This window comes from Ursus arctos, unplaced genomic scaffold (genome assembly GCF_023065955.2).
Source record: "Ursus arctos isolate Adak ecotype North America unplaced genomic scaffold, UrsArc2.0 scaffold_16, whole genome shotgun sequence".
In the NCBI taxonomy this organism is placed as follows: Eukaryota; Metazoa; Chordata; class Mammalia; order Carnivora; family Ursidae; genus Ursus; species Ursus arctos.
Window position 1 is genome coordinate 22,482,123 of NW_026622830.1, and position 16,746 is coordinate 22,498,868.

Below are 16,746 nucleotides of genomic sequence, written 5' to 3' on the forward strand. Positions count from 1 at the left end.
AGATACGGAGCAGCTGCTCCACCTGGATGGGCGACGTGCGTACCAGGCCCCACCATCGCCTGCTGCCTGCCCAGTCTTTCTGACGCACTCCTTCAGATGACCTGCGCAGACTCCGGAAGGCGTTGAGTTTGTAACCCCAGTCATGCTCACTTTGATCTGAGCCCCTCCGTACCTCCCATCCATCTCACCAGGTAAGACCCTCCCACCCCCAGGGCTTAACCCATCCACACCCAGCCTCCTGATCGTCCACTCACGCAAGCCCCACAAGTATCAAGGGAGAGAGTGCTCAAGCTGCCGCCCCCCAAACATCCCTCTGGACCCACAGCCCCCGGGAGCCCTGACTCCAAGCCCCACAACTCCCATGTGGTCACTCAGGAAAACAGGGTGACCAACCCAACATCTTTTATTGAGTCTAAACAAGGACTCCTGCATTCTTATACTGAGGCAGGAGCTCTTGGATTTTATATCGGGGTGCTGTGATGCCTTGGACGATCCTCAATGGGGGCAGGTATTTCTGGGGTGCCATAAAAACGGGATGACAAGGTTTAGTCTCCTTATTGAAGCTACACAAATCCAGAATCAGTGACCTGGGGCTATAGTTCCCTTTCTTCTTGGGCCGGATTGGGGTGAACGGTGGACGCTGGCGAGGCTTCACCAGCAGCCGCAGGAGGTCCTTCCGAAAGATATTCCAGCTGTTCTCCTGAAGGAACTTCTGGCACATATCTTCATCACTAAAGGTGAGGCACAGATGCTGAGTTTCCCACACCAGCTCCTCCTGGGCCCCTGCCCCTCCAGCCTTGCCCCCCACCACTCTTCCAATTCCTAAACACAGTGTGCTCCATCCCACCTGGCTGCCTCCTCCCAGACTCTTCTGCCCCCTCTCCCTTTCCACACTTTCTTCCCCTAGAACCGTGCTGCTCCGTGCAGTGGCCATGAGCCACATGGGGCTACTGAGTACCTGTAGTGTGGCCAATCTGAGTTAGAGATGTGCTGTGAGTTTAAAATACACACTAGATTTCAAAGACTTAGAGCAAAAACAAATGTAGAGACTCTCATTAATAATGTTTATGGTGATTACATGTTGAAACGATAATATCTGAGATACACTGAATTCAATTAAAATATATTTTAAAAATCAATTTCACTCATTTCTTTTTACTTCTTATAATGTGGCTATGAAAAAGTTAGATTATTTGGGTAACCATTTATCCATCAAGGAAATATAAAGCAAAGCCACAGTGAGATGCCCACTAGGATGGCTATAGTAAAAAGACAGATAAAAATGCGTTATGAGGTGGAGGGAGTAAAACAAGGGCTCTGGTGCACTGCTATTGCGAAAGTAAACTGGTGCAGCCACTTTGGATGAGAATCTGGCAATTCCTCAAAAGGTTAAACAGAGTTAACATAAAGCCTAGCAATTTTACTTTTAGGTATATACCCAAGAGAAATGAAAACTTAACGTCTGCACAAAGCCTTGCACAAGAATGTTCATAGCAGCATGGAAACAACCCAAACATCCATCCACTGATGAATGGATAAAGTGTTATATATACATGCAATGGAATATTATTTGACACTAAAAAGGAATGAATTCGGGCGCCTGGGTGGCTCAGTCAGTTAAGCGTCCGACTCTTGGTTTTGGCTCAGTTCATGATCTCAGGGTCGTTAAGATCGAGCTCCATGTTGGGCTCAGCACTCAGCACAGAGTCTGCTTAAGATTCTCTCTCTCTCCCTCCCTCCCTTCCTCCCTCTTTCTCTTCCTCTCTCTCAAATAAATAAATAAATAAATAAAACCTTTAAAAAAAAAGGAATAAAGTACATACTACAACATGGATAAAACTTGAAAACACTATGCTAAGAAGCCAGTTGCAAAAGACCACACCTCGTATGATTCCATTTATATGAAATGTCCTGTACAGGCAAATCTATGGAGACAAAAGTAGATTGGTGGCTGCCTTGGACTGGTCTTGGTGCCCTGGCTCTGCTCTGTCCCCTCCCCTCGTAGCAGGCAAGGGTGGGGAAAGTGGGGGAGAAGGAGCAGGCTCAGCACCCACTGGCTTATTTCCTTCTGAGACCACAGCAAGGGAAGGGCGTGTTCCATTTCCACTGACTTGCCTACACTCTCACCTAAGGAAGCAACCCTAATAAGTCACTAACAAATTAGAACATCCTTCCAGCGACATTATATTGACCAGGGCAGGGTCAACTTTGATCCATAGACATCAACTTAATAAAAAACCCAGAGGTCACAACGGGCTACTGGCTAGTCCTGTTGGGCTCAGTGGTGTGCCAAAGTCAGCTCCTCTCAGTTCAGTGGTGATCACGTGCGCCTCTCCTCAACCCCGTGTTCAGTGACATCAGGCTGGTAGGTCAAAATTGGCCATGGTGGGAGAATGTACACCCCAGAAATCAGTAAGCCCTTCAAATCAGGCTTCCCTCCCACTCACCTCCCAGAAAGCTGGTTGTTAAACATTCACCAGCACACTACTGGATAGTCTCCACTTAGAAAATTCCACTAATTTCCAATTTCTTCTATTAAAAAACCAGCAATATCTAATGCTGACTTAGCGCTTACCAAGTGCCCAGCACTTTACTTGTTAACCCATTTAATCCTTACAACTACCCATTTCACAAACATGGACACTGGAGTTCAAAGATGCTACAGGACTCACCAAAACCTATGAGGGGGCAAGCGTGTGATTACAGATGCTTGGGGGGGCTTTTTTTTTTTGGTGGGGGGGACTCAGAGTCCAAGTTAAGACAAACAAGATTCCTTGTTGCCTCCTGATGCTGATGGTCATATTGATTTCTAGTTAATTTTTTCACAAAACAGGATCACTCTTCTAAAGGCCTCAGCTTGGTGCAGGGCTTTCAGTTCCAATCCCTCCCTCACGTGAACTCAAAGTTTCATCTGTCCCTGCAGGCTGTAAAAACTTCAGCCCACGATGGCCTTAACCCCTGGCCCAACCCACCCCCACCAGGCAATCCCACACTAGATCACACTCTGTGCTTTGGCTTTTAGGCTCTCCTTCATTTTGGCCCTTGGAGACTTCTCTTCTCTCTTGGGAACTCAGCTATTGGTTACGTTCTACACAGAGCTCCCCGCGCTTTGCAGGGGTAGAGACATCAGGTTACCCAGGCCGTGGCATTCACAGGACAGATGTCACCGCCATGGACTGTGTGATCTTCAGGACATCATGTCCTCTTTCCCGGGCTTCACAATCCTCAATTAAAACATGGAGGATTTAAGCTAGATAATGGATATGGTTTTCTGCCTGCTTTAGCAGTCTAGAAACCATGAGTTCAACAGTGAATGAATGAGCCAGAATTCTATCTGTCAGCACTGCGGATCATCGCCGCGAAGCGCTGACCGCGCGGGACAGATGCTGAGGACTCAAGCATCTGCCACCCTCAAGTCTATGGAAACCTCTTCTGAATTTCAATTCAATAAGCATTAACTGATACCCATCACGTGCCAGGCATCATTTGAGGATCTAAGGCTCCTAAAATCTTTTTTTCTTTTTAAGATTTTATTTATTTATTTGAGAGAGAGCAAGCATGAGCAGCGGGAGGGGCAGGGGGGGAGGGAGAAGCAGACTCCCCACTGAGCAAGGAGCCCCGGGGGCCGTGGGGCTCCATTCCAGGACCCTGAGATTATGTCCTGAGCCAAAGGCAAATGCTTAACTGACTGAGCCACCCAGGCGCCCCAACATCAAAAGGTTTTAAGCAGGAGTTTAACATGGCCAGGGTCTGGGTTTTAGGAAGAGCACAGAATGCAGAAAGGATCTAGTGGGGAGGAGACAGAGGCAGGGGGCCCAAGGGTAGGCTGGGGGGGTCCCAAAGTGGGGGTACAGGGTCATGTCACCTAGGGAGATGAAAAAGATCCACTGGGGTGTGTGAAAAAAATAGTAGGACATCATTTATATTTATTTTTGTCATATTCTTCTTAAAGGTCTATTTTGGCATGTCCATAATATATATATTAGTACAGCAATATATGTATGTAATAATAATAAGTTAACATGTTATTCATGTTTACATATATTCTAGGGGGGTATATATTCAAACACTTTTTAGTAATAACAGTGTGAGATCAAAGTAGTTTTGCAACCACTGATCCAGTTAACTTTTACATAAAAATACAGTTTTTTTTCACATTATAGAAGTATTCACTCCGGAAAATTTGAAAACTAGGGAAAAGTAAAAAGTAATCTTTTTCTTGAATCTTTCAAGATAGATGTTTTATTAATTATAAAAGTAATATATCATCATTACCAAACATTTGGAGAATAAAGAAAAAAGCCCACTTGGAATGCCACTATCCTGACAGCAATTTTTTTGGGGGGGGGGGGGGACAGAGGGAGAAGGAGAGAGAATCTTAAGCAGGCTCTATGTCCAGCATGGAGCCCAACACAGGGTTTGATCTCACAACCCTGAGATCATGACCTGAGCCGAAATCAAAAGTCGACACTCAACCAACTGAGCCATGCAGGTGCCCCTGAGAACTTTTAAAAAGTATTTATTTTTGCCAAACTATGGAGAGAACCCAAATGTCCACAGACTGATGAACGGATAAAGAAGATGTGAGATAGATAGATGGAATATTACCCATTATATATAGAGAGAGAGAGACTATTACTCAGCCAGCAAAGAGAATGAAATCTTGCCATTTGCAACAGCATGGTTAGAGCTAGAGAGTATGATGCTGAGCGAAATAAGTCAGTCAGAGAAAGACAAATACCATGTGATCTTACTCATATGTGGAATTTAAGAAAGAAAACAGATAAACATATGGGAAGGGGGGACAAAGGAGAAAGGGAAACAAACCATAAGAAACTCTTAAGGGTAGAGAACTGAGGGTTGATGGAGGGAGGTGGGTGGGGGATGGGCTACATGGGTGATGGGTATTAAGAAGGGCACTTGTGATGTATCACTGAATTCTCCTCCAGTAACCAATATTGCACTGTATGTTAACTAAGTAAATTTAAACTAAAAAAAAATTTTTCTTTTCTTCCCTCATTATTAAAGCAATGCGTACGCACTGCAAAAGCAATTAAATATGAGAGGAATATGTAACGATAACCAGGAAGTACCTTTTCGTTTCACCTTCCAGACAGAATGACTCTTACAAATTTGGCAACATCACAGATGTCATCACTTTTGCTTATTTCCTTCTAGGTTTTTCTCTTGTGTTTTACAAAGGCATAGCCATAGTACATGCACAATTTTGCATCCTGTCCTTTTCATGTATCATCACATCACCTATTTTACCCTCCTCCTACAGAGCCATTAAACTTACAATTTTTTTTAACACAGCAGTTATGTTCTATCAAAGGAACTCACCACAATTTCTAAACTATCCCCTTAGTGCAACACGTGCGGGTGGTGGTGGTAGAGGTTTTTCTCTCTGTCATGAATATGGCTGCTATGAACATCTCAGCACATGTAGCTTTTCCCAGAAAATTCACAGGTAGACCTTTTACTTCAAAGAGTATAGCCCTTGCAACATAATACTAAAATCATTATCAAAAAGATTGAGACAATTTAAGGGGTACCAACAACTACCGGTTTCATTCCCCCCTTTTCAGCATTAGGTATTAGCACTTTTTTTTCTTTCTTTTACTAAAACAATAGGTGAAAATTTGTTTATTAGGTCTGGTGGGATGTATGCATGTTTCCAGCACTAACCTGGGGTAGTTGACCTTGAACCTGGACAACTTCTCTGTTACCTCGCTGTCGATCAGTTCACAAAATTTTTCTTTCCTCACCCGTATCACCTCAGCTCCCAGGCTCACCAGGATCAAGGGCCGCATGTCTTGCTGGTTCTCCGGGAGAAGGATCTGGTGAAGGCCCTGGGGAACAGAAAGTTCCAGAAAGTTTGTCCTCAGAGACTGTCCACTTCTACCAACAGATTATCTAGATGGGAAAAACAAGGCCCCAGACAGAAGGTGAATCCATTTGGGGGCCATTCTGCAAGTGATGGGGAGCAAGTCTTTCTGTTACATGACATCAAAGGTCTCCGGCTGCTGGGATTAGAAGAGCCTGTAAGAAAGGCACTTTGTCCATGTCCTACCTCCCTGCAGGCTTTCCAAGAATCACACTCAGGCAGTCCCTCTCCAGGGGACAGCATTTCACAAGGCTTCCCCAATGTCCAATCTCAACTCTTGTGCCAAGTAAAGCCATTGTCTCTTCCTCAAGACAGTGACAAGAATTCCAGCGGCGAGTCTTCCTCTTCTAAATCTTCCCTCCCGCAGCCACCACACCCTCCCTCATCCTTTCTGCAGGTCTTTGCTCACATGTCCCCACTGAGCCTCAGTTACCTTCTCTGTCCCTCACAGACTTTGGGGGTCACTGGCCTCCTCTGTGCAGCTCCGTCACTCCTCTGGCCCCCTGGCCGTGATGGCGATGACGATATGACAGCAATATTTATTGAGCATTCGCTACACCCCAGGCCCTCTTGCTGCTGTCGTGGATACTAACTCATTTGACACCGTCACAATCCCCCATGAGGTGGGTCCTATTGTTATCGTCATTTTACAGAGGATGCTGCTGAGGCTGAGCAACCTGTCCCACATCACACAGCATGACGCAACAGAGCTAGGATTTGGGCGCGGGGGTCAGAGTCTGTGCTGTTAACCACTATACTCTGAGGAAACCGAGGCACAAAGAGGTTAAGTAACTTGCCCAAGGACAGAAATAGGTGGAGGCAGGATTTGAACCCAGTGATCTGCTCAGGGCCCCAGTGAGGGCAGCACTGTTGGCAGGTCCCCTCATCCACCTGCAACCCCCCCCCCCCCCACACCAGCCAGTCAGGGCTCTTTTCTGCCTAAGCCCTTCAAATAAGTACCTTCCCACAGGATAAATGAAAATGCCTCATTGTGGCCCCAAGGCCTGGGCTATCTCACCCTTGCCTGGCTCTCCAGTCTGGCCTCATGCCGCCCTGCCTTGTTTACTCTGTTCCAGCCACGCTGCCCGCCCTTCCAGTACCCTTGACACTCCTAGCTCCTTCTGGCATCAGGCTTTGAGCCTAGTCTTCCTCAGTCCACAACACTCTTCCCCCAGGTTGTCCCCAGCTTGTTCTCTTCACCATTCAGGTCTCAGCTTACACACCACCTCCTCAGAGCCGCCTTCCTTGATTGCTCCATTTAAGAAGCCTGCGTTCAACCAGCTTTCAATTCCATTCCTAACAGGAACTTGCAATATTTTATGTTTGCTAATTTTTTATTGTCTGTCCCCAGACTAGATCATAATCCCCATGAGGACAGGAAGAATGTCAGTTTACTTGCCCACACTAGCATTTTGGGCCATGGTTGGAGCATGGTAGATGCCCAAGACTTATCTGCTAAGATAAGGCTCAAATGGGGTCACAGAACATTCAAGTTAGCAGCTCATCCAGGAGAATTTCCTCATTTTCTGATGAGGACACAGATTCAGAGAGGTTGAGTGATTTGTCCAAGGCCACACAGCTGTCTAATTAGAAGCAAAATGAAGAGAAGGACCCCCTGACCTTGACCCCAATCTGTCATATCCCTTCTGCCCCGCCCATGGCTCCAGCTTGCCCAGTCTAAGGGCTCAGTCTGCCTGTTCCCTGGAGAAGCTGGTTCCCCTACACCTCTTGGCTCAAAACAGAGGCTCTACTCCAGGCCCCAACCTCTGCTGTTTCTAAGACTGACCCAGCTTCACACTTCTGCTGCCCATGTTAGGCAAATGTGGTCCCCTAGGTGAACACAGGCACAGCTGTCACCATTCACTCATCTACAAATGAAGCCAGGGCCTTGAAAGCAGGGAGAACAGAGTCGAACCAAAGACATCTTACGGAGACACCCACAGGCCTTTTCATCAAGAGTCATGCTAACACATATTTGTGGGGGGCCTTCTCTGTGCTGGGCCCTGTGTGAAGAACGAGGCAGCCAGGTCTTTGCCCTGAGCCCCCACCCAAAGCCTTCTACGCCATCCTAGAGAATCAAGGCCAAGGACCCTATTCCAGCACTGCAGGCCCTTGACAACACGGACCCTGCTGTTCTTGCTCCATATTGCACAGCCTCCACTGCCGGCACCGTCTGCCCAACCAGGAGATGCCTTTCTGCCCTCTGGCGCCCTCATTCGGCTCCGGGTGCCCAGCCTCCCCAGCTACTCTGCCTGGCTGTGTGTGAGGCTGCATTCACAAGCCAGGAGCTGGCCTCAGGAGCCCTGGGTTCAGTTCTGAGCGTCACTCAGAAGCACTAACTGCCCTGAAGGAAACGGTGAGTGGGGAGCAGCTGGAAGTCACCTCACCTGAGCGCTGCCTGAAGGAATGGAGGATGTTTTGACCGAATGAGAAAATAATTAACGGGGCATTGGCACTGTGCCTGGCTCCAGAAATGCTGAATGAAAAACAAAGTGACATTCTTTAAATATCTAAGGGGCCATCATGTGGCTAGGAAGCTGACTTCTTGTTTTGTTCTTGGGGGTGCGGGGAAGGTTAGGGGAGGAGCTAGTTAAAAGTTGCAGGAGGCAGAGTTTTGCTGAAAAAACGGAAGCATTGCCTAAGAGCTTGGACATATTCCATCGGCCTTGAGGGAGGGCTGTGCCAGGGGCTGGGGCTCCCCCCCAGGCCTGTGCTGGCCTTCCTGACTCTGAAGACTCACAGTCCCGTGGGGCAGGAGCATGAAGAGCCCACCACAACAGGGGGTGACAGGCACGTGAGGAGGACCCTGGAGATACTGTAACTGAGGAAAAGCGTTAAGGGCATGGCGAGGGAGCAGCTCTCCGGACTATGATGACCACACACTGGATGATGACCACACGTGGGGCTTCAAAAGACAGCCCCTCCCCGGGGCAGGCGGAGGCCCACCTGCTACCCAGTTCCCACAGTGATGAGCTCACGGCCAAACTTGTTTCATCCATGCATTTCCTGCCCTGCCAACTATTGCGTAACGTGGGGCTTGAACTCACAACCCTGAGATCAAGGCCTGAGCTGAGATCAAGAGTCAGGCACTTACCGAATTGAACCACCAGGTACCCCAGATAATTCTGTTTTTAATAGACTTTATTTTCCAGAACAATTTTAGACTTAGAAAAATTGAGAAGATTGGGCACCTGGGTGGCTCAGTCATTAAGCGTCTGCCTTCACTCAGGTCATGATCTCAGGGTCCTAGGATCGAGTCCCACATCAGGCTCCCTGCTCAGCAGGAGGCCGGCTTCTCCCTCTCCCACTCCCTCTGCTTGTGTTCCCTCTCTCGCTGTCTCTCTGTGTCAAATAAATAAATAAAATCTTTAAAAAAAAAAAAAAGAAAAAGAAAAGAAAAACTGAGAAGATAGTACAGAGTTCCCATATACCCATACAGTTTCCTCTGTTATTAGCATCTTACATTAGTAGGATACCTTTGTTATGATTAATGAACCAATATCGATACATTATTATTGTTAACTCAGGTCAAAGAGTTATTTAGATTTCCTCTTTTTACCTAATATCCTTTTCCTGTTCCATGATCCTATCCAGAACGCAAATTCATTTTCTCTTTTATCTCCTTAGGCTCCTCTTGGCCGGGCAGTTTCTCAGACTGACCCTGCTTATGATGACTTTGATAGCTGTTGAGGGGTACTGGTCAGGAATTTTGAATGATACCCAGCGATGAGAGTTTGTCTGATTTGGTTCCTTGATTAGACTGGGGTTGTGGATTATTGGGAAGAGGACCATGGAGGTAAAGTGTCATTCATTCTCATCACATCCTACGCCATTTCATCATATTGAGGGATATATAATCAACACAACTTAACTGCGGCTGGTGGCCTTGATCACCGGGCTGCGGTGGTATTTCTCAGGCTCCTCCGTGGTAAAGTTACTCTTTCCCCCTTTCTGTACTGTACTCTTTCGAAGGAAGTCACTGTGTGCAGCGCGCACCTAAGGAGGTAGGAGTTATACACCCTCTCCTTTAGGGCCATGTGTCTATGTAAATTATTTGGAATTCTTCTGCATGGGAGATTTGTCTCTTCTCCCCTGTTTATTAATTTGTTCATTATTTATTCATTATACCAGTATCTTCTCAGAGATGTTTACTATATACTTTGAGTTATAATCCAATACTATTTTCTTTTGTTGCTCAAATTGTTCAAATTGTTCTAGCTGTGGCCACTGGGAGCTCTTTCAGTTGGCACCTGTGTCCCTTTGATAGCCTGCCTCCATCAATGAAGATTTTCCCCCAACACTTCCTTACTCCTCCACACTACAAAATGCTCCAGGCTCAGCTTGTCTATTTCCTGCCCTAGTCCTAGAATCAATCATTTTCCAAGGAGCCCTTGTTCCTCTTATTGAAGAATGTATTAGAAACCAAGATCCAGGGGCGCCTGGGTGGCACAGCGGTTAAGCGTCTGCCTTCAGCTCAGGGCGTGATCCCGGCGTTGTGGGATCGGGCCCCACATCAGGCTCCTCCGCTATGAGCCTGCTTCTTCCTCTCCCACTCCCCCTGCTTGTGTTCCCTCTCTCGCTGGCTGTCTCTATCTCTGTCAAATAAATAAATAAAATCTTTAAAAAGAAAAAAAGAAACCAAGATCCAGGGGCACCTGGGTGGCTCAGTCAGTTAAGCGTCTGCCTTTGGCTCAGACCATGATCCCGGGGTCCCGGGATCGAGTCCCACATTGGGCTCCCTGCTCAGCAGGGAGTCTGCTTCTCCCTCACCCTCTCCCCTGCTTGTGCTCTCTCTTTCTCTCACTGTCTCTGTGAAAGAAAGAAAGAAAGAAAGAAAGAAAGAAAGAAAGAAAGAAAGAAAGAAAGAAAGAAAGAAAGAAAAAGAAAGCAACCAAGATCCAGGTGCTAGGTCTGCTCTTTGCCACTGGAGTGTCATTTCTTTCAGGCCCTGTCAGTTGACAGAGCAAAAGATATATGTTGATACACATATCTATAAATATTTCCATGTGTAACTATCAGTATTAAGCTAAACAGGAGTTCATAGTGATGTCCAACGAATCCCTTCCCACCTGGATCATTCTAGCCTCCTCCTCGCTTATCTGCAAATTTCTATTCCAATGATGAGAAACCTGGCTGCCATTATCTGCCATTCATTGACTGAACTGATCCATTTCAGGACACGTGTATTGCAGTATCAGAACTGTTAAGCATATACCCATGGATACCAATGTTATCAGCTAGAGTACAGTGCTCATGTGCAGTTCCTTCAGCTTTCAGTCTCGTGAAGCCCAGCCACCTCCAGCATTACATAGGTCAGCACCTTTTTCTCCTACCCTCTTCACTGAGATCGTTTCATACATTTGTACTATCATTAGATGTTTTCGTCATAATCTGCATTCCCTCCTGGGATCCCCTGCCTCCTAAATGACTCCTATTTTTCTTTTTCTTTCTTTCTTTCTTTTTTTTTCTTTTTTTTTTTTACAAATCACATACATTAAGGTTCACTCTGTGCTATGGGTCTAGGGGCACCTGGGTGGCACAGTTGCTAAGCGTCTGCCTTCGGCTCAGGGCGTGATCCCGGCATTCTGGGACCCACATCAGACTCCTCTGCTAGGAGCCTGCTTCTTCCTCTCCTGCTCCCCCTGCTTGTGTTCCCTCTCTCTCTGGCTGTCTCTCTCTGTCAAATAAATAAATAAAATCTTAAAAAAAAATTCTATGGGTCTTGTCAAATGCTTAAGGTTTTGTATCTTCCATTACAGTATCATACAAAATAATTTTACTCTCCTAAAAATCCTCTGTGATCTACCTATTCATCCCTCCTCCTGAACTCCAAACCTCTGGCGATCACTGATCACTATCTCTATAGTTATGCCTTTTCCAGAATGTCATATAATGGGAATATACAATACTTAATCTTTTCATATTGGCTTCTTTCACTTAAAATATTCACGTAAGTTTCCTCCGTGTCTTTTCTTAGCTTGATAGTTCATTTCTTCTTATTGATGAATAATATTCCATTGTTTGGATTTACCAGTTGGTTTATATTCACTTTTCCATGTAAATTTTAGAATCACTTTGTCAATATCCACAAAATAACTTTCTGGGATTTTGGCTGGGATTGCGCTGAATCTATACACCAAGTTGGAAAGAACTAACACGTTAACAATAGAATCTTCCAATCTACGAACATAGAATATTTCCCCATTTATTTAAATCTTCTTTGAATTCTTTTATTATAATTTTTAAAAAGATTTTGTTTTATTTATTTGAGAGAGAGTGCACACACAAGCATGGGGGAGGGGCAGAGGGGCAGGGAGAAGCAGACTCCCCACTGAGCAGGGAGCTAGATGTGGGTCTTGATCCTAGGACCCTGAGACCATGACCTGAGTGGAAGGCAAGTGCTTAACCAACTGAGTCACCCAGGCGCCCCATGAATTCTTTCATTATAATTAATAGTTTTCTGCATGTGGATCCTGAACATACTTTGTTAGATTTATATCTAAGTATTTCATTCTTGGTGCTATTGTAAATGATATTGTGTTTTTATTTCAAATTCCAATGTTTGTTGCCTTATACCCTATGATCTTGCTATAATAATTTATTCACTTCAGGGTTTTTTTTTTGTTTTGTTTTGTTTTTTGATTCTTTGGAGTTGTCTACATAGACAATCAAACATCTGCAAACAAAGCCAGCTTTATTTCTTTCTTCCCAAATGTTTTATTTCCTTTTCTTGTCTTAATGCACTAGCTGGTCTTCTAGTACAATGCTGAACAAGAGTGGTGAGCGGGTACATCCCTGCCTTGTTCCTGGATTATTTTAAAGCAAGTCCCAGATGTCATATCATTTTATCTGTATTTTGATATGTATCTCCTAAATATAAGGACTCTTAAAAAACATAACCATGATACTGTTATCATATCTTAAAAAACCCTTCATATCACCAAATACAGAGCAGGATGTTTTTAAACCTTCCTGTTATCACTTAACACTCGCAGCCTGCCATGTTACACACTATATCATGAACAAGGTTCTCTGCACACTCACCACAGCTTCTCCTTCCTCCACAGTGTGGATCTTGATGTAGGCGCCCACTGCAGCCTCCTCGGGGAGATCACCATACTTGGTACTGATCATGGGACATTCAAGCAAATGAAGATTCCTGGATCTGAAATATGACAGCTTGTTAAAGAGAGCTCATTGTCGCACAGCCAGTTCACGAGGCCCTCGACAGTCAGCCCCTGCTCTGCTGCACAGAGAGACCTCCCCTCCCTGGAGAACTCACACTGCCCCCAGAAAGTGAGAAAACTCAAACCAAGCTCTGGAAGAGAACATGTCAGGAACTGGAGAAGTTTAAGAGCAGGGAGACTAGCAAAGAAAGAGATAGGACCCCTTTAAACACTTGAACGCTGTTAGGTGGAGGAAGGGGCTGATGATCTCATGCAGCTGAGCCAGACCGAATGGACGAGAAGTCCAGGTTGGCTGACAGATGCTCAGCATGAGGAAGACATTTCTAAGTCAGAGCTGTCCAATAATGGAACAGACTGCTTTGACATAGAGTAAGCTCTGTGCCCCTGGGGACACAGCAGAGGTTGGGGCTCTCCTTCTTGGCAGAAAAGCAGAGAAGAAATGGCTTTGTTTATTGGTTTAAAAGACAGGTTTCCTTGGGCAGCCTGTAGGCTCTGTACTTTGTTCATGTTGGAATTAATTTTACACAGGCAATCTTGTTGTGCTTTCTTTGGTCACAAGCAAGGTAGAAGGAAGAAATAGGCTATGCAATCTGGATTAGAGGCAGGGAAAAAATTATCAACTGAGAATATAGCTGATATTTTCACCCAACTCATAAACTCACCGAACACCTGAATGAGGCAGCCCAGAATTCTCACCCCCCAGGACATGTCCAGCATGGTCTTTATTTTTCACTTCTGGGTCCAACCTGTCCCTTCCCTTTACTGATGTACAGCAGAGAGACTGGGTCTGTTCCACCCCTACCTTCAGAAGAACTGGGACTGGGACTTGGAGCACTGGATCCTTTGGAAATAATATCCATCAGAGGGAATAACAACTCAGAAGTCATGGAATGCTCCTTATGGAGGCCAGCAGGCTAGAAATGTTAATAGGCAAAGGACTTGAGTGTAGTGGTACTTGGAGCAAATGGAGATTGTGACACTGATGTTATTATTAGTATCACTGTGATATATTTTTTTAAAGATTGTATTTATTTGAGAGAGCAAGAAAGAGAGCATGAAGTGGGTGAGGGGCAGAGGGAGAAGCAGACTCCCCGCTGAGCAGGGAGCCCCATGAGGGGCTGGATCCAGGGACTCCAGGATCACGACCTAAGCCCAAGGCAGACACTTAACCAACTGAGCCACCTAGGGTCCCCTCATTGTGGTATTTTAATTTTACATGTAATGGGGGGGAGAGGGAAAGAGGTACTGTGTTGCTCTGGGTCCAGCGTTGAGCTGCCTCGAGGCAGGTACCACTGAGCGTCCTTCCCTGCTCCTCAGCCTCTCAGGGTTGAGGCAAAAGCACAGCCCTCGTTGTGCATTCTCTTTCCAGCCGGGACAGTCGTACCAAACAACAAGACGGAGCACTAAGAAGCTGCTCAGGATTGAATTCTGGCTCTGCCACTTCCTGCCTGTATGACCTCAAAGAAGGAACTTAATCTCCCTCTGTAGCTTGGTTTTCTCACCTGAAAAATGGGACTGATGACAGTACTTACCTCATAGAACTGTTGTTGAGGGTTAGATAATCCAGGACCTGGCAGAGAGTATTCCACAGGTGTTAGCTATAATTACCATTATCTCATTTAATTCCTGGCTTCCGACAGCACCAAGACTTAAATACTATTATCTACAGACAAGGGAACTATGGCTCAGCGAGGTCAAGTCCCTTGTGCAAGGACACAGAGCTAAAATAAGTGGCCAAGCCAGAACTTGAACCCGGGCTGAACTGACTCCAAAGCCCAGGCTCTTATCTCCTGCCTCATTTAGATGGGTAGAATTCCCGAGGAGGCTCAGAGTCAAAAAAAATCTAGCGACACACAGAGTATCAGAGCCAGAAGATCTACCCCTCCTTCTTCAAATAGGTCCCCTGAGAAAGGAAGTAGCTGACTACCTGAAGTGGCTCTGTGGGTTCCAGGCAGAGAATGCAGCTCCGGGGTCTCGAATCTAGGACTTCTCTAGGCTGCCTTCTGTATATACCTTTGGGGTCGAGCTGTGCCTGCTACCTCTGCCCCCTCCCCAGTATCCCTGACATTCTGTCGTTTCAAGTTATATCTCCCTCTTCAACCAGAAACTGGACACTTCTGTTTACCCAGAGCTAAGCTTACTTGATCTTCGGGCCCAACATCTTTGGCAGAGTATTTCCTGAGGTGTTCGTCCTCCTACTGAAGCTGGTCCTCTGTTGCTCCCAGGAGTTCTGGAGGTGCTTACGTTTCAGAAAGCTAAAATCCTGTACGGGATATGATTTGATCTGAAATTCCTTAAATCTCTCCACAGGAGAAGATTCTGTTAGAGAAAGCACAGAAAAACACATTAATGGGCCTTTCATATGTGAGCGTTGTGCTGATGATGGTGAAAGGTATACCCTACTCACCTGCCTGGCCAGTCTGACGCATGGGGGACATTAAGGAAAATAGAAAACGCTGTGGTTTCCATGTATTGTCCCTCTGGGCCGGGCCCCAAGCAGACCCTTCACATATGTTACATCCACATAAGTGTCACTGGCTCCATTTAAGAAATCAAATGAGCATCAGAGAGTCTAAGTCACCCAGGAAAGGGCTGAAGCTTGGATTTAACTCAAGTCTACCTGATTTAAAGCTCACAACTTTCCACTAATAGATCATATTTATCTGGGATTGGGGATGGAGGCAGCAGTAAGAGATAAGGGAATGATGAGCCATAAAACCTTGGATGAGGTAATTTCCTGGAGTCCTCATAGAATTATTATAGGAATTACAGATTAAGGAGTGCCTGAGTGGTTCGGTCAGTTAAGCCTCTGACTCTTGGTTTCAGCTCAGGTAATGATCTCAAGGTCCACGTCGGGCTCCACACTCAGCACAGAGTCTGTTTAAGACTCTCTCCCTCTCCCTCTGCCCCTCCCCACCCCACGGGTGCACACGTGCTCCCTCGTTCTCTCTCTCTCTCTCTCTCATAAATAAATAAATCTTTTAAAAAAATAAATCTATTTTTATACTGTTAGAATCAACTATTAAAATTAATGTTAATAAAAATGAATTCAAAATCTATAAAGAGTAGGCCTAAATTAACAGAGCACATATAAAAAGCCCTGAGTAAACCTTTTTGGAAGGCTTTTTGTCAATACCTATCAATATTTTAAGTGTGCATGGCCAGTATGCATTGGATTGATTACTTGATTTAGGAATTCTAAGAATTTATCCAAAGTTTCCTTGTACAAGTATACAAAGATAAACACACCATGAAATTCACCACAGCAGGATAATACTGAAAAATTGGAAATAACCCAAAATATCTGTAAAAGGTCATTGCTTTAACTAATTATGGTATACACATACAGTAGGATAAAACTCAGCTATTAAGAAACACAGATCTAAAAAAAGAAAGAAAAAGAAACACAGATCCATACTTCTTTTTCCAGCCAAATGGACTAACAGGGACTAGACTTACCTCCCATCTAAAACTACTAAAAAAACTGGGATAAATGTATGAGGCATGGGACATCAGGCCATGAAGAAATCATCCCCGCAAGATAGAAAACAAATGGGGTAAGCTTTACTATTGCCCCAGCTTACTGCCTGGAGGTTTTCTGACCCATGTTGCAGGAAGAGGGAACCCAAGGGGAGCCCAGAAATTCCCCTGAATTGATGAAACAGAACTGAG

At 45.4% G+C, this 16,746-nt stretch overlaps 1 protein-coding gene across 4 annotated transcripts in view; it reads right to left on the reverse strand.

Moving 5' to 3' along the window:
- Positions 1-385: 385 nt before the first annotated feature.
- Positions 386-16,746, reverse strand: part of CNBD2 (cyclic nucleotide binding domain containing 2) — a 56,323-nt gene continuing 39,962 nt past the window's right edge. For 3 of the 4 annotated variants that reach the window (XM_044385792.3, XM_026503409.4, XM_026503411.4), the window contains 4 exons: positions 15,216-15,393; positions 12,932-13,052; positions 5,689-5,852; positions 386-731 (listed from right to left, as the gene is read on the reverse strand). In XM_044385792.3, the coding sequence (XP_044241727.2) occupies positions 413-731; positions 5,689-5,852; positions 12,932-13,052; positions 15,216-15,393 (782 nt within the window). In that variant the 3' untranslated portion in view covers positions 386-412. Of the gene's footprint in view, positions 732-5,688; positions 5,853-12,931; positions 14,645-15,215; positions 15,394-16,746 lie in introns of those variants that run through there. The other variant, XM_057312557.1, reaches the window with a different exon arrangement.